Consider the following 21,360-nt stretch of genomic DNA (forward strand, 5'->3'; position numbering starts at 1 on the left):
GATTCACCTGACTGACCCAGAGTGGGGGAGCTTAGAGGTCTGCATGAGCCATCCAGTTTGACTCCTGTGTGTGTGCGCGCATTGCCTTCCTTCTCTCCCTCAGGTCTTCTGCCCCGTGAGCGATCGGACAGTGGAGGCTCCAGTTCGGAGCAGTTCGACCGCCACCCTCCGATCCTCCGCGAGCGCGGCACCCCACCAGTTGATCCCAAGCTGGCCTGGGCTGGAGACGTCTTCGCTAATGCCCCCTCTAGTGCAGACGGGCGGCCTCAAGCGGCATCCCTCCGGCAGCAGGAGGAGGAAGAGAAAGGGTTAAGGTGAGGGATCTTTGGAGGGTGGCTGGGCGAGGGAAGATGAGGTCCAGGGCAACTGAAGTAGACCAGTGTTGGTCTGGAAGGCCGACTCATTCTTACTGGGGCCACATCAGCAAGTTCTGGAGTCGTAGATCTGGAGGCCGGTGACTCCTTCCACTGACAGCCATGACGAAGGAGGGGTGGGCCAGGATCTTCGGCCCCATCCCTAGAGCGGCCAGCTGCTCTTTCATAACCCTCTGGCATGGCCGTCTGGGACAGGAGAGGCCGATGGCTCTCCTTGGGGCTGATCGTGCTTGTTCATCTCTCTTTCAGAAGCGAGACGCCTCCCATTCGCCTGCGTGAGGCTATCACCCCCCAGCCCTACATGGGGAACTACCAGGGCTTCTCAGAAAATGGCAACCCTGCCCCACTACACCGTTTCCAAGTGGATGAGCCACCACGACCAGGAGCCCCCTGGCAAGCCAGTGTGGCTCTGGCAGCACCAACAGAGGTGAGCAGAAATGGGCGCCCTGAACCCCAAATCCAGCTGTCTCACAAAAGCGAGGAGGAGCCACAGCTGCTGCATCGGGATCCCCCTGAAGAGCTCAAATCGGTCGAGCCGCCAGTCGTTCGACCAGCGGTAGCTAAGAAACCTCCCTCCGAACAGCCTAAAGAGGAGGCTCCAGTCAAAGAAGAGGCTCTGCGGCGGGTGGACAAGCCACCACGGCAGCAGCATGCCTTCCACAAGCAGCCCCGGCGTGAGTCCAAGACGGAGACGCGCTGGGGGCCCCGTCCGGGCAGCAGCCGGAGAACTGAGGAGATAGCTGGGGACAAGGCCCCCCGGCGAGCCGGGCCCATCAAGAAACCGCTCCCTCCTAAGGAGGCCAAAGACGACAGTGAGGAGGCGCGTCCCGGGGGGAAGGCCAAGGAGGGCGGAGAGCCAGCGGGCGGCAAGCCAGAGCCGCCTAAAGAGTCTCCAAAGCCGGGCAAGGAGAACAAGGCCAAGCCGGTGGTCAACGGTGGAACCATCATGCTGCCCAAGGAGCAGCACCAGGGCCCACTGTCACCAAGCCGCCGCCGGCGGGACGGCCCTTACGAGCGTGGTGGCTACGCTGGCCGTGGCCGGGCTAGGGGGCGAGGCGAGTACTTTGCCCGAGGGCGGGGGTTCCGGGGTGCCTACAGTGGCCGCGGGCGAGGGGGCCGAGGAAGGAGCCGGGAGTTCCGCAGCTACCGTGAACCTTTCTACCGGCTGGATGACGGTGCTGGAAAAGCCACTGGGCCAAGCTCCAATTTCCGCCCGCGGAACACCAGTGAGACGCGTAGCGAAGGCTCAGAGTATGAAGAGATCCCCAAACGGCGCCGTCAGCGGGGGTCAGAGACAGGGAGCGAGACGCATGAGAGTGCCAGTGATGTGGCTCATTCAGATAAGGAGGTGACCAAAGAGCCAGCACCAAGCCAGCGCAGCCGGGGCGCCCCAGTGTCATCAGCATCTGGCCCTTCTTCCCACCACCCTGGCTTCCCTCGCTTTGCTGACAAAATGCCACCACGCCTCTCGGATCCTGGCACCCGTGGTGGACGTGTCTTCACGCCCCGCGGTGTCCCTTCACGCCGGGGCCGAGGAGGCGGCCGTGCTCCCCCAGGGGGATGGAGCCCTCCGTCCAAGCCCCAGCCCAACAAGAAACCGGAGAAGCAACAAGAGGCAGTTCTGGAGTCCTCTGGAAAGGAGAAGCCATCCTCAGGAACTCCAGCAGTGACCCTGGAAGATTCCGGAGGCTTCCAAGTCCCCCCGAAACAGCCACTACTTGGCCCTGGCTCAGACCGTGGCTTTGACCGGCCGCCCCGGCGACGGCGCCACGGACGTTCTCAGCAGCAGGACAAGCCGCCCCGATTCCGGAGGCTGAAGCAGGAGCGGGAGAACGCAGCCCGACTCAACGGTGAACAGAGGACGGGTCAGCCGTTCTCCCCAGCACCCTCTGCCCCCCTCCCCGAGGAATTGGCTGCCCGGCGTGTGGCTGGCACGAAGTCTCCCGACTTGTCCAACCAGAACTCAGACCAGGCGAATGAGGAATGGGAGACGGCTTCGGAGAGCAGCGACTTCACCGAGCGCCGGGGCACTGGCGAGAAGGAACCAGCTCCCGGGGGGCCTCCCCCCACTGCTTTCCTGAAAGGCGGCTGTTCTGGCACACCTTCTGTGGGTGGGCGGCCCTCCAGCAACGAGCTCAGCTTAGCCCAGAGGAAGGAGATGTCCAAGCGTAGCTTCTCCAGTCAGCGGCCTGGCATGGACCGGCAGAATCGGCGGTCCAACCCTGGCCCAGGGGGCGGAGGCAAAACCGGCCGTGGAGGGAGTGGTAGTGGACGCAGCGGCGGTGACAAGAGGAGCTGGCCCTCTCCCAAGAACCGCAGGCAAGTTCTGGGAGCAACGAACCGGGGTGGGGGGCTGAGAGAGCCGGACCACATCTGGATATGGGAGTGGAGGAGGTGTAAGACAAAAAAGGGGTAATGGAATTGGTGGCATGGGGAAGTTCATGACTGGATTGCTTGGGCTGACTAAAGTGGCCTTCCCCAACCTGGGGCCCTCTGGATGTGTTAACTACAACTTCCATCATCCTCAGCCAGGGTCATCATTGGGGTGATGGGAATTATAGACTGCCCTATCTGGAGGACAGTAGGAGCTGGCCAGTCGAGGGGAGGGAAATCAACAGAGCGGGTAGTAAAATGGTGTTGCGTCAGACATGGGGGTCAGCTGAGCAGTTGTGTTTTTGGTCACTATATTTTCTATACCACTTTTCATGTTTAAAAGAAATCCAAAGTGTACAAAAATAAAAAGTATAGTTTCTCTCAGTCTTAGGCATCTTTATCAATGCAAAAACAAAAAAGTGGCAAGATTGGCTAATCTCAAAGCTTGAACTGCCATGGAAAAAACAGCAGGGGGGTGGGGTGGCCATACAAGGCTCTTTGGGGAGGGCATTTCAAAGTGCTGGGGCCACCATGGAAGAGGTCCTGTTTCTCGTGGAGGCCAGCCTGGCCTCGGTGTGAGATGGAACTAAGTGGAGGTCTTAACTTCGGGGGGGGGGGGGCGCTCATATGGGGACCTGGGCCATTTATTTAGGGCTTGAAAGGTTTTTTAAAATTGCAATTTTTATTCAGCCCAGAAACAAATTGGTGTCAAAAGCAGAAGTTTCAGAATAGGTGAAAATGGTTACCGAGACTGTTGATAGGTGAGCAGCATTTGCACTAGCTGGTGTTCCCAGACTGCCTTCAGAGGCACCTGCCCACAGAGCACATGGGGGTGAGCCGAACTGGAAGCCCCCATAGCATGATGCCAGTGGCCAGGCGTAGTGAGGCACATGGTGCCATGGAGAGAAGAGATGAAGATACTCGGCGGAGGGAGAGGCGCATGAGGGAAGCCGGTGTTGAGGGGTCCAGCACAAACTGTTTTCTTTCTTCTGCCTCTCCTGTGGAACTCAAGGTGACGTCCTTGGGATTCAGCATTAACTGAATCCCTTGAACACAGGGCTGGAGCAAAAAGAGGCAGGACAGCACCTGCAAGGGGGCATGGGAATGAGAAATGGGCAGCAGGCCGGGGCATCTTCCATCAGAGACTTTAAGAGAAACTGCCGTAATCACACAGCGAAGGCGAGGGGAATGTGAAGATTGCCTACGGACAGGGAGAGGGCCATAACAGCCCCATCCCCTCCCTTTGAGCAGAGAGTGCCATCTTCTGATTTGTAACACTTCCTACCTTCCTCCTCTAGCCGGAATACAGACGACCATTCGCCGGGCCTGAGCTTGCCCCCGGCCCCCACCACCAGCACGGTGTATCGCTTGGACCGCGTCATCCACAGTGACCCAGCTGGCATCCAGCAGGCACTGGCTGAACTGGGCAGCCGCCACACAAAGCCAGCCTCCCCTGGTCCGGCCCAGCCACCCTTCCTGGGGCCTGGAGGCAGCAACCCCTCTGCCCTCCCATTGGGACGCTTCGAGAGTAGGAGCAGCAGCAGCACAGGTAACGAGTGGTGTGTGTGGTCAGTAGGCCAGAAACTCTGGCTCCTTTTGGGCTCAGAAATCCCAAATTCTGTCCGTGTGTGTGTGTGTGTGTGTGTGTGTGTGAGAGAGAGAGAGAGAGAGATTTGCCTGCTGCTAACTAATATTTATTTTTACTGGAATTGTAAGAGGGAGTTTAACTCATGGGATGGGGGGAAAGGAAACTGCAGCAGTGACAGGAGATGAGCGTCACAGGGGCATGACTGCTAACTATGCTGAGTGCATTAATTGATTTAACTCTTCCTCTGAAATTGCCATCAGTGGCTCCCACCCCTATGACAGTAGGTTTTCTCGATGCTGCAAACTGCATTAGAGGCCAGGTTCGCCAATGTGCAGTGCGATCTCAGCTTTGCAGACTCCCCAGGCTCGCACTAATGGGCTTGGGTGAGGATGGTTGCACTGTCTGCTGCATTGCCGAGCGTGCCCAGCCTTGCGGGGGCCAGATGCCTGGGCTTCCGGGGTTTTCATGTGCTCTTCCTCCTCTTCTGAGCAAAAAGCACTCCCCAGTTCAAACAATCCCCAGTTCAAACAATCCCCAGTTCAAACAATCCCCAGTTCAAACAATCCCCAGTTCAAACAATCCCAGCAAGATGCAATATCGCACCAAGCGTATTTGGAAAAGTACAAACATATACAAGAAATGCAAAAAGTATTCCAGAAAAATGGGCGTGTACATATGAGTAGGTCATAATGCTGTATACACATGACTATGTATAGACCGAGTCCTGGCTATTATCTCTGTTTCAAAATTTTCCTTGGTAAGAAAAGGATCCACAAACTGTCTTGTCCTGCAGTACCCATATAAATTATGTGGATTACAGGCAGCCTCAAAAGTCATTAATATCCCCAAAGCAGGCTTCACATGAGTTGGCAATAGCCAAGGCCAAAGAACGGAAGGTCTGATACCCCGTTTCTTAAGATGTAAATTGGGCTCTTCTAAGATGTTGAGTGCAGTTCAGTCAGCTATGAGCAAGGCGCTCCCCCCGCCCTCCCTCCCTCCCTCCCTCCCTCACCCTCACCCTCACCCTCACCCTCACCCTCATTTATTAAGAGATCCCATAACTCTTTTATTCCCCCCCCCCCCCATTCAGACTCTTGCTTCCCGGAGAAGAACCAGCTACTCCGCTCCAGCAGCAGCGCCCCCCTGAGGGAGCCTGGCGCCATGAGCGGCTTTGCTGCAAAGCGCCGGGAACGGCCTCGCAAGCAAGACCTGCTGCAGCAGGTCAGCAGATTACCCCACGGTCCTGGGAGGAGGGGAAAGGCAGGCAGACAGAGGAGGGCATCTGGCTTAAGTTCTCATGCCTACATTTCTCCCCCCTTCTCTCCCCCCTTCTCTCCCCCCCCCCCCCCAGGAACCTCTGGCCTTCCCCAGTGGCCCAGGCTTCTCAGCCCCCAAAGAGGAGACCCCAGGGGAGCCTCGCAGCAGGAGCGTCCCAGTGTCTGAGGGGCTCGCCCCACAGATCTGGAATCAGCTGAATTCTAGTGAGTTGTTGGGACGGCTGTGCTTTAGGGGGCAGGCAGGAGTCAGAGCTGGCAATAAGAGGGGCTGCTCTTTGGTTGCGGGGATAGCTGGGAGGTTGGGGTGGATCCCCTGGAAATCCCGGGTGCGCATTTGGCCGGGGAGGCAGAAAGGTTGCATCTGGGTTCTTTCCACGTTCAGAGATGGCAACTTCCACAAGAGACTTGTAGTGGGTTGGGAATGAACAATTGGCGTTTGCTGTGGGTTGAGACCTCCTGCGCTGCGCTGTGCCAAAGCTTCATGTGGGTGGGGTGGGGTGAGGCTCGAGCCCACTGTAGGAGGGGGAGGGTCTGGCGATGGCTTGGACACCTGTCCGTGCTGCCCACGTTCCTGCTTCTTCCTCAGCCTCCTCCCGGAAGAGCTACCGCCCGGCCTCTGTGGAACCCTGGATTGACCCGCTGAACGCCTTTGAAGAGGTGGCCAGTACAGAGGTGAGGGTCACTGAGCTGCTCTGTGCCAGTGTGCCAGGCAGCGTGCATGTGTGTGTGGCTGGGGGAGGTTCCCTTTGAGAGAGAGGAGGCGGGGGGGGAGGCCCTTCTCTTCTCTTCTCTTCTCTTCTCTTCTCGGCTTCCTTGTCCCTTTGACCCTGTTTGCCAACTCTCCGCTGCCCCTTTCCCAGATGAGCCTGTCTGACAGCGGTGTGGACCTCAGCAGTGACTCGCAGGTCTCCTCGGCCACCTGCAGCCAGCGCAGCTCTCCTGATGGGGGTCTGAAAGCCACACCAGACGCTGGCACCAAGCGCGGCGGTGCCATCGGCAAGGGCAACGAGGACACGGCCACTGCTGGGCCTGAGGGAGCAGAGCTGAAAGAGCAAAGGCGGCGGCCTCCGTCGGCCAGAGACACTGGCCTGCTTAAGGATAAGAAGGTACAAAATCTATTCTGGGATAGCTACAAGCCTTCGGCCTGCACCAGACTTCCCAGTAGGGCTCCCTCCAGACACGTTGTACTACAACCCCCATGGGCCATACTGGCTGGGCATGATGGGAGTTGCAGTTCCAACACAGCTGGAGGGGGCTAAGCTGGGCAAGGCTGCTGTACGCTGTCGTGCACTTGCTTGCTTACTTTTCACCGGTCTCCTTGCAGGAGCAATCGGGTCTCTTCTCTGACTCCTTTCAGGCTGGGTTCTAACCCTCGGCCCTGTCTCTCTTAGTGCTCCCCTGTCAGCTGAAAGCACACCGTTGGTGTTAAATAAACGAGTAGTGTAGCAGCAGCAGTTTTGAAGTTTCTGTGGGATTCATCTTGGGCAAAATGAGGAATAACTGTTCTGAGGGGGCCCCTGCAGTATGTGGGGGTGTTCCAGTGCAGAAGTGGGCAAATGATAGCCTGGGGGCCACATCTGGCCCTCATGCATCATCCAGTTCTCCCCCTCCTGGGCCTCTTCAGTGTGCAGGAGAACTGCCCTGTCTCACTCTCCTGTTCCTCATAACGCTGGCATGACCTGGTGTGAGTGTCAGAAGACATCTGGGCCTCATTTGGGGGCTGGTCGCCTCTCCGTCTTGTCAACAGGGGTGCAAGTGGTGGAGACGGTGATGTGTGCAGCCAGCTGGGGCGGCTTTAGCGGCTGCCACTGCCAGAGCCATTGCCTGTGTGGAAACGGTCTCTGGCCAGCTGGGAGTTGGTCTCTTCCTGGCGCAGGGGTCAGGCCAGCCATGCCAGATGTCGCCCTGGGCCAAAAAGTTGCCCCTCCCCGCTGTAGAAGGGCCCATGAGTTTCACCGCTCCTCCTCCTGCGACAGGTGAGCAGCTCCCCTGAGCCGCCGCCCCGAGACCACCCTCCCCCTGGCGCTATTGGCACAGAGCGCTCCCAGCGAGCGGAGAAGGCGAAGGACAGCGCAGAGGGGCTGGGGGTTGTGAAGCCTGAGCCAAGCCCTCCGCTCGAGTGCCCGGGGGCCTGCCCACCCATCCAGTTTGGAACCAGCGAGAAGGTAAGCGGGACGGCCTGGAGTCCTGGCTCCTCCTGCGCAGGAGAGGAGAGAGGCAGGGCTCCCCAGGTTTGCCATCAGGCTGTTCAACAAGACCCTGAGCAGAAAATCCCAGGCACTAATCCCCATTCGGGTTTTTGCCCCCTTCAGGAAGCTGACCTTCGCTTCGTGGTGAATGAGGGTCCAAATGAAGGCAAAGAAGAGCTGCACCATGCGCTTGCTGAGGGGGTGAGTGGTGCCGAACGGGGAGGATGGGGCGGGGGGCAGCCTTGGAGGGCTGAAATAGGGCTGATTTTCCCTGGCCTGGGCATGGGTGGCCTCGCAGTTCCTCTGCGAAGGTAAGAGAGGCTCCAGTCGGTGACCCCTTGTAGTCGGTGGCTCTGTGGACTGCTCCGTAGGAGCCTCTTCGCTCAAGCCACAAAATCTGCGGCTGAATCGCAGTCTCTCCTCTGAGAAAGGCCAGTCTCGGCCTGGCTCCTGGAGGGGAGCAGGGAACAAGCGGCTTCTCCTGTTCAGAAGCCTGTTCCCCATTCTGCCCATAAGGGATTGCTTAGCCCGTTAGCTACCTTTTTTTACTCCTACTCCCTGGAGGATCAAAATCCCGAAAGATTTCCATGCCTTGCCTGCTACAAGGCCCTCTGAGGGTGTCTCAGAAATGTCTGTTTCGAAATGCAGCACTGGGCTGCTCTGACTGGCATGAGATATACCACAGGGGTGGGAGAAGGTAGATCCCCGGATATTTTGAATGGAACGCCCACATTCCTGGCTGTTGGCCTTGCTGGCGGGGCGTCTGGGAGTTGAAATCCAAAACACCTGTAGAGCCGACTTCTGCCCATCCCTGACAGGCAGAACATGTTTTGTCAGCTCCACTGGAGCTCCATCCAGTTTTCTTTGCTGCAGCAATGCCTTGGTTTACACTGTATCTTCGTAGGCGGCCACAGACTCCTTCTAGAGGGGCACAGTATAGGTGTACTTTGTGAATGAATCAACATTGGCTTTGTTAGGGCAGGGCTGGGCTGGGCAATGTGTGGCCCTCCAGACGTTGGGCTGCAGCTCCTGTCATCCGTCCCCATTGGCTATGCTGGCTGGGGCTGATGGGAGTTGCAGTCCAACGACATCTGGAGAGCCACAGGTTGGGTCTCCAAAGAGAGGGGCGGGGAGTGGTTGGAGAACGAGCGTGGGCCTGCCCCTCCCCTTACCCCTCTTCACCCTCCCCTTACCCCTCTTCACCCTCCCCTTACCCCTCTTCACCCTCCCCTTACCCCTCTTCACCCTCCCCTTTCTCTCTACAGCTGACCTCTGCCCCCAGGGAGTGGGAGCTGCTTCCCCCTGCACCTCCCAGCCACAGAGCTTCCCCTGAGGGGCCTCCTGGTCGCTCCTGTGAGCCCAGACCTTTCCCTGTTGCCGCTGCCTCCTGCCTCCACGGCCTCCCAGCAGACACGTCCGTGTTTTCAGGTACGGGGTGAGATTTGGAGCAGGGAGCTGGGGCGGGGGGGGGGGGGCAGCCTGAAGTGGGGCCTGACTGTCTTCCTCCCCCTCTCTGCAGGTGAAAGGGGCCAGGGCCAGCGCCTGTACCCAGAGCTGTTTTATGGGAACCAGGTACCCACCTTGGCTGATGGCAGGGAAAGGGGCTTGCCTGGTCCAGAGCCCTGGGGCTGCTTGGGCATGGTGGTGCCAGGCCAGGGTGAGGGGGATCATTTGGGCTGTTGAGCTGCCGAAAGGGGGCCTCACTAAGTGTTGGGGGGGGGTCAGGTTTCTCCCAGTGCTCTGACATTCTTCTTGCATACTGTTGCTGCAGGTCCCCAACGCACAGCTCGAGTCGCAGCTTCACAGTGCGAGTGGGGGCAGCAGCTACCGCCCCAGCACCCCCTCTCTGCACACCTACAGGTACAGGCAGGGGGAGGGCAGGGGAGGGGAGACAGCCGACCCTTCTCAGTGCGGCACGTCTCCCTGGCTTGGCGAGCCAGAGCCTGGGCGCCCATGGGCTTGTCTTCCTCCTCCGCCAGGTCCCAGCACCTGTACCTGCAGCCCAGCCCCGCCCCTGCCTCCCCAGCCCCGACGGCTGCGGGGGCAGTGCTGCCCGGCACAGCCTTGCTCTCCGGGGTGGCCCTGAAGGGGCAGTATGTGGAGATCTCGGCACTGCAGGCAGCGGAGCTTCCCAAGCTCCCGGCGACAGGCGTGCTGTACCAGGCACCCCCTCCATCCTTCATCTACAGCTCCGCCTTCTGCGGCAGCCAGCTGGCTCCTGAGCAAGCCCTGCTCCAGGTACGGGGGAGAACGGAGAACATTCTCAAGAACGGTGCGGCGGTGGCGGCTCTGCCATGTGGCCTGGGATGGGCAGGAGAGAGGCTGCCATGATGCACCACAAAGCGGGGTGCACCACAGCCTTCCCCTGCCTGGCGCCCTGCAGGTGTGTCCGACTGCAGCTCCAGCGCTGGCTGGGGATCATGGGAGTTGCAGTCCAACACATCTGGAGGGCAGGGAAGGCTAGGGCAGCAATCCCTGAAGCCAGGAGACCTGGGCACCAAACGGGTGTCTGAGTTGTGCTTCAGTCTCCTCCAGTGATGGGGCGTGGAGTGGGGCCTCCTCCCATGCTTCATGGGTGGGCCCAGGGGAGGATCCTTGAGCGTTGTTTCTCACCATCAGTGCTTGCGTAGCACCTCCTTTTCAGTTGGCCAAGAATGGCAGCCGCCTGCTCAAAGAGCCCCTTCCCTCACCGCTCCAGAAAACCGTACCCAGAGGCCCAGCTCTGTGGCACATTGCCAGCCACTGAAGATTATATAGGTTTCCCAGGATGAGCAAGGGCTGCTGGCTGGCAGAGCTGTGAAGGGTTGTGGTAATGCTGACAGCTACAGCTAGGAATCTAGTTGGACTATAGGTCCACCTGGCTCAGTCTTGTGTCATCAGCTGACAGCGGCTCTCCAGGGTTGGACAGGAGTCTTTCCCAGCCTTTCCTGGGACCATTTGTGCACAAAGCACGGCCACGGAATGTGCTCCGGCCCTTCCCACCAATGACAGTAGAAGCACTGGGTCTGAAGCTGGTCTCCCCCTCTGGCCCTTCGAAGAACAGGCTCTGTGCCGTTGTGACCTGCTGCTCTTTTCCCCCTCTGCAGGTGCGCCAAGAACTCGCCTCCCCCTCCGAGTTCTACCCGGCCACCCTGGGCCAAGGCAGCCAGAGCAACTTCCTGGCCGCCACCGGCCCTGCCCAGCAGGTGAGCGCAGCACCATCTCCGGCAGCCAGGCCCCTTCCTGGGCATTGCCCCGCTCTGAATGCTGTGCCTGCCTGTCTCCTCTCTGTTCTGCCCCAGGTGCTTTTGCCAGTGGTGGAGCCACCTCAGCTGCCACCTGTGGTGAACTTTGGCTCCTTGCAGCAGGCGCCCCCTGCTGCCCCTGCACCGCCTCCCCCAATGCCCCTGGTGCCTGTGGCAACCCAGGCCCTGCGGCCGCCGGGACAGCTGGCTGGGCGCCTTGTGTCTCCAGCCGTGCGAGCCTTCCCTCACGGCGGAGTGGGCCGTAGTGAGGTAAAGAGGGGGGTTGGGAGGCTGGGACCTGCTGGACAGTTGTGGTCTCCCTGTCCTCTGGTGCTGATGCCCCTTCTCTTCCCCAGCTCCACACTCTGGAAATGAAGCCGCTACAAGATTACAGGAAACTCAATGGCCTGGGGTCTGCGGGGGCCCGACCCTCTTCCGGGGGCAGGTGAGTCTTCAGGGTGGGGCAGAAACTGCCTTGGGGGAGAGTGGGAGAAACTGAGTGGAGGGCTAATGCTTGCTCAGTGTAGCTTGACCAGCTCCACACGCCTGAGGCTAACTCCCCTCCTCTCCCCACCCCTCCCTACCCCTCCCTCTTCATCAGCATGAGCGGTTGAAGACCCTTTTTGTCTACATCTTCTACAGCTGGCTACGTCTCAGTCCCATTCCTTATTGGCCAAGGAGTCCTGTCTGCTAGCCAATCCTGATAGCTTTCAAAACTATGGGAGGAACCAGTTAAGGGGTTCCTTTGCAGATCTGGGGGGTGGGGTCTGGTCAGCACTGTTGCTGGCTGTCATCATCGGTCAGCCTTTCCCCTGATGACTGTGTAGATGCAGCCCAGGTAAAATGGGGCCGCCTCTGCTTTGAAATAGATTGAAACAAAGGAGTGTGCCTTGATTTCGTGTTCTCTCTCACGCGCGTGCGCACACACTCCTATTCCATGTCGCTGCTCTGACACATGTTCCAGACTTATGGTCAAGGAACACCTCATTACTTTGAATGAGTTCAAATCTCCAGGGCCAGATGAACTGCATCCTAGAGTCATAAAGGAACTGGCAGAAGAACTCTCAGAACCGCTGTCTATTCTCTTTGAGAAATCATGGAGGACGGGGGAAGTGCCAGATGACTGGAGGAGGGCTAACGTTGTCCCTATCTTCAAAAAGGGTAAAAAGGAGGAACCTGGGAACTACAGACCAGTCAGTCTGACATCAATCCCTGGGAAAATTCTAGAGCAGATCATAAAGCAATCCATCTGGAAGCACCTTGACAACAATGCCGTGATTACTCGAAGCCAACATGGATTTGTCAAAAACAAGTCCTGCCAGACAAATCTGATCTCATTTTTTGATCAAGTCACCTCCCTTGTAGACCGTGGGAATGCTGTAGACATCATATACATCGACTTCAGCAAAGCTTTCGACAAAGTGCCCCATGATGTCCTGATGAGCAAACTAGCTCAAAGTGGGCTAGATGAAACAACGATCCGGTGGATCCACAGTTGGCTACAGAATCGGACTGCAAGAGTGCTTATCAATGGGACCTTCTCAAACTGGGGAGAGGTAACGAGTGGGGTACCGCAGGGCTCAGTCCTGGGCCCAGTGCTCTTCAACATTTTTATTCATGACTTGGAGGAGGAGGTGCAGGGAATGCTGATCAGATTTGCAGATGACACAAAATTGGGAGGGATAGCTAATACTTTGGAAGACAGAAACAAAATTCAAAGTGACCTGGATAGACTGGAGCGCTGGGCAGAAAACAACAGAATGACATTTAATAGGGACAAATGCCAAGTTCTGCACCTAGGAAAAAGAAACCAAATGCACAGTTACAAGATGGGGGATACGTGGCTCAACCACACTACAAGCGAGAAGGATCTTGGAATTGTTGTCGATCACAAGCTGAATATGAGCTAACAATGTGATGTGGCTGCAAAAAAGGCAAATGCTATTTTGGGCTGCATTCATAGAAGCATCGCTTCCAAATCCCGGGAAGTACTAGTTCCCCTCTACTCAGCACTGGTTAGGCCTCATCTGGAGTACTGTGTCCAGTTCTGGGCACCACACTTGAAGAAGGATGCAGACAAACTGGAGAGGGTTCAAAGGAGGGCAACAAAGATGATCAGGGGACTGGAAACAAAGCCCTATGAAGAGAGACTGAAAGAACTGGGCATGTTTAGCCTTGAGAAGAGAAGACTGAGGGGAGATATGATAGCACTCTTCAAGTACTTGAAAGGTTGTCACAGAGAAGAAGGCCAGGATCTCTTCTTGATCATCCCAGAGTGCAGGACACGGAATAATGGGCTCAAGTTACAGGAAGCCAGATTCCTGCTGAACATCAGGAAAAACTTCCTGACTGTAAGAGCAATACGACAATGGAACCAATTACCTGGGGAGGTGGTGGGCTCTCCCACACTGGAGGCCTTCAAGACGAGGCTGGACAGCCATTTGTCAGGGATGCTCTGACTTGGATTCCTGCATTGAGCAGGGGGTTGGACTCGATGGCCTTGTAGGCCCCTTCCAACCCTACTATTCTATGATTCTGTGACTTCATGTGCAGAGAATATAGTGTGTCAGACTTGGACTGGAAAGATCTTGGTTCAGATCCCTACTCAGTTATGAAGCTCACTGGGTGACCCTGGGCCAGATCCTGGGTCTGTAAGGTACCCTAACCTGTCTTACAGTGAGTGGAGAAGAACCATATATGCCAGGTTGAGCTCTTTTTGGGGGAAGGTGGGCTACATGTAATAATAAATAACAAGCATTGGGGATTTCAAGACACCCTAGCAGCTGGAACAGTTAGATGGTGCCGCCATACCTAGATTTTGTAGGCTTTTGAACCTTTTGGTCTGTGAGACTTTTATTTGGAGACATAAATCTGTTTAAAAAATAATAGCAAAGCTGCCTGTTTGCACTTCCTTTTTTGGAAGGGAACGCAGGATACAAAGAAACACCTGAAAAAGAGCAAGGGCTCCAGCCGCCCGTTTCTCCCTGGGAAAGCAACCTGGCAGTAGTGAAGACTGTTCCCTGAGGGGGGAGATGGGTGACAGCACACTTCGGGCTCTCTCCTCATGGTTGAGGCTTATTCTCTCACCCACAGGCCCTTTTCTGGAGGCTTCAATGCCAGGCTGAAATCCCCTGGGTCTGGTTATGGTGGAATCTTCCGTGCTCAGCGCTTTGAGGTCTACCAGCAGGTGAGGCTGCTGCCTTGATATTTCTTCACGGGGGGGCGGGCGGGCAGGGCATGGTCAGGGGAATGGGCTCTCTGACGCTTCTCTGTTTGGTGTCTTCGCCCTGCCCTCACTCCTGGCTTCAGTCGGATGTCCTTCGCTGGAACCCGCCCCGCGCCTGGGAGCGAGCAGCTCAACCTCGTGATGGAGCTCCAGCGCGCCACCTTGAACCCGAGGCCCGCTCCCACACTGACAAGCAGGACCCCAGTCTCTCCCACCACCACTAGCCCAGGATGCTCATTTTTCCCCTTTTGATTCTGTTAACCCCCTCCCCAAAATTGTGCGAGGGCTCTTGGAAGGGGCTCATTCCTTCTCCCCCTTGATGTATCCTGAGTCTGGGGTGTCTCCTCAACTCCTTTTCTGTTTGTCGGGGGGGGGGGGGGGGACACTGGAATTTGCCCCCTCACTTAGGGGTGTTAGACACTTAGTGGGGTGCTCGGAGTGTAATTTGAGGGGGCAAGGATCAGGATTTTGGGAGGCTCCCAGCTGAATGTATTTTTGCTTATTTCCTTTGGGTTTCACCTGAGTTTATTTTTCTGGCAGGGGCTGTGTTGCCCTGTTGATCTGAGGGGGGAGCAGCTCTGAGGTGTGGAGTGTAAATATATATAAATATGAACAAGTGGGGTCTCGCCTCTTCCCTCTTCTATTTATGGGGGTAGGGGGAGGTGAATCTGGGAGCCTGCCACCTCTCCTGTCTCTTTGCTCCCCTGAGTTTGAAATAGGAAGCGTTGAGTTTTTAAAAAGGTGGTCAAGCTGGTTTGTTTAATAAATAAAAACCAAAAAAGTTGTTTAAAAAAACCAATAAAATAAAAAGTCAAACTGTTGGGGTTTCCATGTGCTAACTCTTGCTTGTATTAAATTTAAACATAGGTTAGATCCAGACTTGGTCATACTTCAAGTAAATCCACTGATGTCAGTGGGTTAGGTTAGTCATGTTATGTGATGCCTGTTCTTGTGTGTCACAGAAGATAATGTCCTAGAAAGGGGTAGAGCTGCAACTGTGATAGAGCTTCTATATAGTCTTATGTGCCTCTGAACTTTCAGAACAGGGCTGCACATAACAGCAGCAAATTGTGGATTAATTAACCTACAGTTCTTAAGTTAACCATTGCTTGTTTAACACATGATTAGCCCATAGTGTCTGGTTTGGGATGTCATGGAGCAACCTCTGATCACTGGAGGTGGCTTATTCAAAATGGCAGCCCGGCAAGTTGTGGTGTAATTAACCAACTGTTTGCTGCCATTACATGCAAACGGTGCCATTACCTCCTGTAGTAGGTTGTAGAGGAAAAACCAGCCACAAGCCCAGTCTTCTGCTGCAAGTACTTAAAACAATTTAACAAAAGGCCAGATCTCCAGGAACTTTGTATACAAACAACCAACTCCCTTTAGGTCGGGGTGCCTCTAGTTCTGTATAGCTTAAATGAGATGTGGGCAACTTGTGTCTCTCCAGATATTTTGGCCTTCAGGCCTAACCATTGACTATGTTGACTAGGGCTGATGGGAGTTGTAGGCCAAAACAGCTGGAAGGCCCCAAGCTGACCACCCCCCTGACCTAAAGCTATACCACTTGGCAATCCAAGAGGCTGCTTTGTTTATTCCAGTGCACACCCCTAGCTTCGAAAAGATAGGGTAGTCCCCTCATGACAGAAACAGGCAAGCCCTGACATTTTCTGGTCTAGAATGTCTAAACCATTGATGGGGAACCTCTTGCTGGTGAAACGATTGTTGGTGGATGTGGTCACTTTCAACCCATCCTCCCTTTGATCTGTCTCCCCCACTACCACCACCTTGATTTTCCCCAATGTTTTTGTTTGGGAGGAGGCCTGGCTGTCAACATGCTTTTCCTGTTGGGCACTGGACAAGGTACCCTTTCTCAGCACTCAGTGGGGAATCGCTCTTATCTCTGATCAGCCCCTGGGATAGGAGATAAGAGCATTTCAGTCCTGCTTGCTGATGAATAGACATGCTGCTCCTGATTTCTTCGGAGCAGGCTTAAAATCTGTAAGAATCAAATTTGGCATCACCCATGGATGGAACACAGCGTCCGAGACCTTTCCCAGATTGAAATTTGACCTGTGGACAGAACAAAAGTCCTCCACCCCTAGGTTCTACCTTGAATAGTCAGTCATCTGACAGCATAGCTGCCCCTGTGGCTTAGCTGAAAGCAGCAACATGACTGAGCCTGGCTACAGCACAGTTGCTTGTCTGCCTTCCTTGGTTAGGCTAGAGTAAAACCTGCCTCAAGGCACAGGAAGGCATACCTGTATTTCTCTCCCTCCAGAAAAACGTGACTGCACAGCTGTCAAAAGACTTTTCTCCCCCTCAGTGTTTGAAGAACCAGCTGTAGAGCAAAGATTTCTAGTTTGCTGACCTGTTGCTACCTATACAAATAGTACTACAGTAGTTCACAGTGGTTTTAACAACCATGGGATGGTAGAGATCTCACAAGGGGTTATAAACTATTGGCAGCTTGGATGGACAAGCTTGGGGTCAGGGGACTGCATTGCTGTTCTGCTGTTGCTGACACGCACAAAAAGCAGTGATTTTGGAAGAAAACCATGCTTGTTCATGAACAGAATTGCACTGCTTCCAAAGGAGGAATGTTCCCCACGTGCTTTTTTTTTTTTTTTTTTGCAAAATCAGTTTTTTTGCTGCCAGCAAGGTAAACTCAGTGAGGGCAAGGGGGGAGTCAGTCAGCCATTGGGGGGGCCACATGCAGGCTGTGGGTTCCCCACTTCTGATTTAGGGGACACAGTTTCAAGTTGGGCTGAAAATACAACACCTGAGTAGCTGGAGGCTGTGTGTAATGCATCTAGTTCCAGACATGGATTGTGGCGCAGCCACCTCTCATCGGATGCAAGACTGACCAAGGACTTGCTGCACTCTTCATTGTGGACTGCTCTGCTGATTATATTTGGCAGCTTCCTATGTTCCCCAGTCAGACCATTGAGCTACGTAGCTCAGTATCTCCTGACAGCAGCTCCAGCAGGAGCTTTTCCCAGCCCAAACCTTTTGCATGCAAAGCAGGTGCACTGCCAGACTTGGTGGCAGCTGCTTTGCAGCAGCAGCACCATTCTGCACCTGAGCTTGCTTAGACAGGTGGACGTTGAGCTGGGGGAACCTCTCTCGTGAAATAGGCCTCATTTGTGTTTTCCGGTTTTCATATAAAGTAGGGATGAGCCCTGCCCATGTTAAACTGTGCTTCCCATCACCCCTCATCATTGACAATACTGGCAAGGGCCAGCAGTCTCCAAAGAGCAGCATGCTCCAAGGCCAGGGTGGGAAACCTTGGGCCTAAAAGCCAAAGTCAGCCCTCCTCAGCTGTCACACCCCTTCCCCGCAGCCAGCAATTGTTCTGCTGTTCCTCAGCTGCTATGCAGCTTTGTTCTCATTCAAAGGGCTAGAGTGACTTCCCTATGAGGAGAGTTTACAACATCTGGGACTATAATTTAGCTTTGAAGAAAAGGCAAGTATGGGGAGGCAATGAGAGGGGTGTATAAAGTTATGCATTGTGGAGAGGGAGATGTTCCCCCTTCATAATACTAGAACCCAATGGGGGTCACTGAATGGCGAGAGATTCCAGACATAAAAGGAACGTCACAGAGCACATTGTGAAACTGGCATTCGCTACCTTAAGACCAATTTGGATGGCTTTAAAGAGGGGGGTTAGACAAATTCCTGGAGAAGGCTATCAATTACTACTAGTCCTGATGTCTCTATGCTACCTCCAGTATCAGAGGCAGTATGCCTGGGCACACCAGTTGCTGGGAACACAAGCGAGAGGGTGGTATTACCATCTTTATGATTGTAGCTTGCCCTGGGCACTTGGCTGGCCACTGCAAACAGACTCGTAGGCATTTGGCATTTGGCCTGATTCAGCATGGCGCTTATGTTCTCTTGCACATCAGTCACCACTCTGCAATAAAAATGCAGCCTATGGAGTAAGGGGAGCTGGCACACCACCGTTTTTACTACTGCGCTGGTAAATACTTCTGAAGAAAAATACTGCTGCTTTTACAGTCTCTAGAGTCTGCCTGCTGATCCATAACAACACCAGTGCAAGCTTAGGTCACCATAAGAGTGGGAACAATGGTGGTGCGACTGCCTAACTGTGCACAGGTAGTGTGGTAGGTGGACATCCTACCAAGGCAAAACAAAGCTAAAGCAGATGCAACTTTTTGTTGAAAGCCTTCATGTGAGAAAGGTCTGGACAGAGAGCTACCTGCTTACAACTTCACTGCATAAAACACAGGCATGAAAACAAGCTCTGCAAAATAATTCCACAGGTAATTATGCAGATGGACCCAAGGGGAGCTACAAACCAAGAGGCTAATTATTCCCCCTAAGCACACCGCACACAAAAAACATTGAGGGACACAAGTACAACCAGGCCCTGGGACAAGTGGCTTTATTTACTGATTTCAGCAGCAACTGGGACACTCCACTGGGGGAGAAAGGTCACAGCAACTGGGGGGGGGGGATGGGGAGGAACTTAAATATTTGGCCTGAGAAGAGAGCGGCTGTCTGCATCGTGCATGAAGGGCAAAGAGGCAAGCCCCAGAGGGAGTGGGCCTCCTGCCCAGGAGGGTCTGGGCAGCAGCCATTACGAGTCCTCAGCCACAAAGGCCTGCTGGGCATTGGGGAACCGCTGGGGAGTGAAGCTAGGATCCGCTTGCAGCCGCTTCTGCAAATCAGATTTCAGCTGGAAGAGAAAAAGGGGGAGAAAGGCGTAGGGGATGAGTTTGGTGACCCCAAATCACTGGGGGGTAAAGAGACACTTGCTGGGGTGAAAATTAAGAATTGCATCTCCCGCTCAGTCCCGCTGGAGACACGTCCCCCACCTGCTGTCGGTAGCCTTCCTGCAGCGCTGGCTCAGCAAGGTCTCGGCTCAGGCTCTCGGTGCTCGTCAGGGGCTTTACGCCAGCTACTTTGGCAGCTTTGCTAACCGCCTCGGACAAAAGCAGCTGGGGCCCATCGCCCTGCATCGTCTGTGGAGGAAGGGAGAGACAATCCGACATTTCCCAAGGCAGGCTACAGCCAAGCAAAAGCAGCAGGTTGCCTGCCCCACAGCACTTGGGGACTCGGGGCAGGCTCCTTGCAGCAGCACTCCCCCCCCCCCCCGAACAGGCCAAAAAGCCACCCCCCACCAAAGGGGGCAACGGCTCTTCCAGCAGTGAGCCAATCCGGCCCCCACCCCACAGGACGGGTTCCACTTGTGCCTACGGATAGGGCCCACTTGGAGAGCCATGACTTGGAGGCTCAGCATCTCTGCCCTTCCAGGTTCTGGACAAGGATCCATGGCTAGAGGCCAGAACCAATACAGATCCACGAAGCCAGCCAGCCCCAACCCTCAGGGTTCAGTCATTAAGTCGTGTCCAACTCTTTGTGACCCCATGGACCATAGCACGCCAGGCCTTCCTGTCCTCTGCTCTCTCTCGGAGCGTGCTCAAGTTCATATTCATTGCATCGGTGATGCTATCTAGCCATCTCAACCTCTGCCGTCCCCTTCTCCTTTTGCCCTCAGTCTTTCCCAGCATCAGGGTCTTTTCCAGGGAGTTTTCTCTTCGCATTAGGTGGCCAAAATATTTGAGCTTCAGCTTCAGGATCTGTCCTTCCAATAAGCACTCAGCATTGATTTCCTTTAGGATGGAATGATTTTACCTCCTTGCAGTCCAGGGGACTCGTAAGAGTCTTCTCCAGCACCACAGTTGGAAAGCAGCAATTCTTTGGCGCTCAGCCTTCCTTATAGTCCAGCTCTCACAGCCATACGTTACTACTGGGAAAACCATAGCTTTGATTAGACAGACCTTTGTCGGCAAGGTGGTGTCTCTGCTTCTTACTATGCTGTCTAGGTTTGCCATAGCTTTCCTCCCAAGGAGCAAGCGTCTTTTAATTTCATGGCTACAGTCACCGTCTGCGGTGATCTTGGAGCACAAGAAAATAAGATATGTCACTGCTTCCATTTCTTCCCCTTCCATATGCCAGGAAGTGATGGGGCCAGATGCCATGATCTTCGTTTTTTTAATGTTGAGTTTCAAACCAGCTTTTGCGCTCTCCACTTTCACCCTCAACAAGACGCTCTTTAGATCCTCATCGCTTTCTGCCATTAGGGTGGTATCGTCTGCGTATCTGTTGTTGATAATTCTCCCGGCAATCTTAATTCCAACCTGTGATTCATCCAACCCAGTGTTTCTCATGCTGTACTCTGCATATAAGTTAAATAAGCAGGGCGACAATATGCAGCCTTGTCGTAGTCCTTTCCCAATTTGGAACCACTCAGTTGTTCCATGTCCGGTTCTTACTGCTGCTTCTTGACCCTCGTACAGGTTTCTCAGGGGACAGGTAAGGTGGTCTGGTACTCTCATCTCTTTAAGAATTTGCCAATTCGTTGTGAGCCAGACAAAGGCTTTTGCGTAGTCAATGAAGCAGAAATAGACATTTTTCTGGAATTCTCTTGCTTTCTCCATGATCCAGCGAAAGTTGGCGATTTGATCTCTAGTTCCTCTGCCTCTTCGAAACCCCACTTGTACTTCCGGTAGTTGTCAGTTCACATGCTGCTGAAGCCTAGCTTGTAGGATTTTGAGCATAACCTTGCTGGCATGTGAAATGAGCGCAACTGTACAGTAGTTTGAACACTCTTTAGCATTGCCTTTCTTTGGAATTGGAATGTAAACTGAACTTTTCCAGTCTTGCGGCCACTGTTGAGTCTTCCAAATTTGTTGGCATATTGAGTGCAGCACTTTAACAGCATCATCTTTTAGGATTTTAAATAGCTCGGCTGGAATACTGTCATCTCCGCTAGCTTTGTTGTTAGTGATGCTTCCTAAGGCCCACTTGACTTCACTCTCAAGGAAGTCTGGCTCAAGTTCAGTGACCGCACTATCATGGCTATCAGGGACATTAAGATCTTTCCTGTATAGTTCTTCTGTGTATTCTTTCCACCTCTTCTTAATCTCATCTGCTTCTGTTAGGTCTCTGCCTTCTTTGTCCTTTATCATGCCCGTCTTTGCACAAAATGTTCCCTTGAGATCTCCAATTTCTTTGAAAAGAATTCTAGTCTTTCCCATTCTGTTGTTTTCCTCGATTTCTTTGCATTGTTCATTTAAGAA

At 54.5% G+C, this 21,360-nt stretch overlaps 2 protein-coding genes across 24 annotated transcripts in view; one reads left to right on the forward strand and one right to left on the reverse strand.

Annotated features, from left to right (window-relative positions):
* PRRC2A (proline rich coiled-coil 2A) overlaps positions 1–15,071 on the forward strand; it is a 40,863-nt gene extending 25,792 nt beyond the window's left edge. For 4 of the 7 annotated variants that reach the window (XM_084841006.1, XM_084841010.1, XM_084841008.1 and 1 more), the window contains exons 15-31: positions 104–314; positions 624–2,693; positions 4,046–4,296; positions 5,426–5,556; positions 5,687–5,816; positions 6,199–6,284; positions 6,473–6,718; positions 7,589–7,777; positions 7,925–8,002; positions 9,067–9,229; positions 9,321–9,373; positions 9,573–9,661; positions 9,781–10,039; positions 10,888–11,295; positions 11,382–11,470; positions 14,119–14,212; positions 14,335–15,071. In XM_084841006.1, the coding sequence (XP_084697132.1) occupies positions 104–314; positions 624–2,693; positions 4,046–4,296; positions 5,426–5,556; positions 5,687–5,816; positions 6,199–6,284; positions 6,473–6,718; positions 7,589–7,777; positions 7,925–8,002; positions 9,067–9,229; positions 9,321–9,373; positions 9,573–9,661; positions 9,781–10,039; positions 10,888–11,295; positions 11,382–11,470; positions 14,119–14,212; positions 14,335–14,475 (4,688 nt within the window). In that variant the 3' untranslated portion in view covers positions 14,476–15,071. The remainder of the gene's footprint in view (positions 1–103; positions 315–623; positions 2,694–4,045; positions 4,297–5,425; positions 5,557–5,686; positions 5,817–6,198; positions 6,285–6,472; positions 6,719–7,588; positions 7,778–7,924; positions 8,003–9,066; positions 9,230–9,320; positions 9,374–9,572; positions 9,662–9,780; positions 10,040–10,887; positions 11,296–11,381; positions 11,471–14,118; positions 14,213–14,334) is intronic. The other 3 variants (XM_084841011.1, XM_084841013.1, XM_084841012.1) reach the window with 3 other exon arrangements.
* Positions 15,072–18,633: 3,562 nt separating this feature from the next.
* BAG6 (BAG cochaperone 6) overlaps positions 18,634–21,360 on the reverse strand; it is a 28,382-nt gene continuing 25,655 nt past the window's right edge. For all 17 annotated transcript variants that reach the window (XM_084841026.1, XM_084841019.1, XM_084841031.1 and 14 more), the window contains 2 exons: positions 19,093–19,239; positions 18,634–18,953 (listed from right to left, as the gene is read on the reverse strand). In XM_084841026.1, coding sequence (XP_084697152.1) covers positions 18,855–18,953; positions 19,093–19,239 — 246 coding nt within the window. In that variant the 3' untranslated portion in view covers positions 18,634–18,854. The remainder of the gene's footprint in view (positions 18,954–19,092; positions 19,240–21,360) is intronic.

Source organism: Heloderma suspectum, chromosome 2, assembly GCF_057233095.1.
Source record: "Heloderma suspectum isolate Gila_16-S chromosome 2, 16-S_ref, whole genome shotgun sequence".
Taxonomy (NCBI): Eukaryota; Metazoa; Chordata; class Lepidosauria; order Squamata; family Helodermatidae; genus Heloderma; species Heloderma suspectum.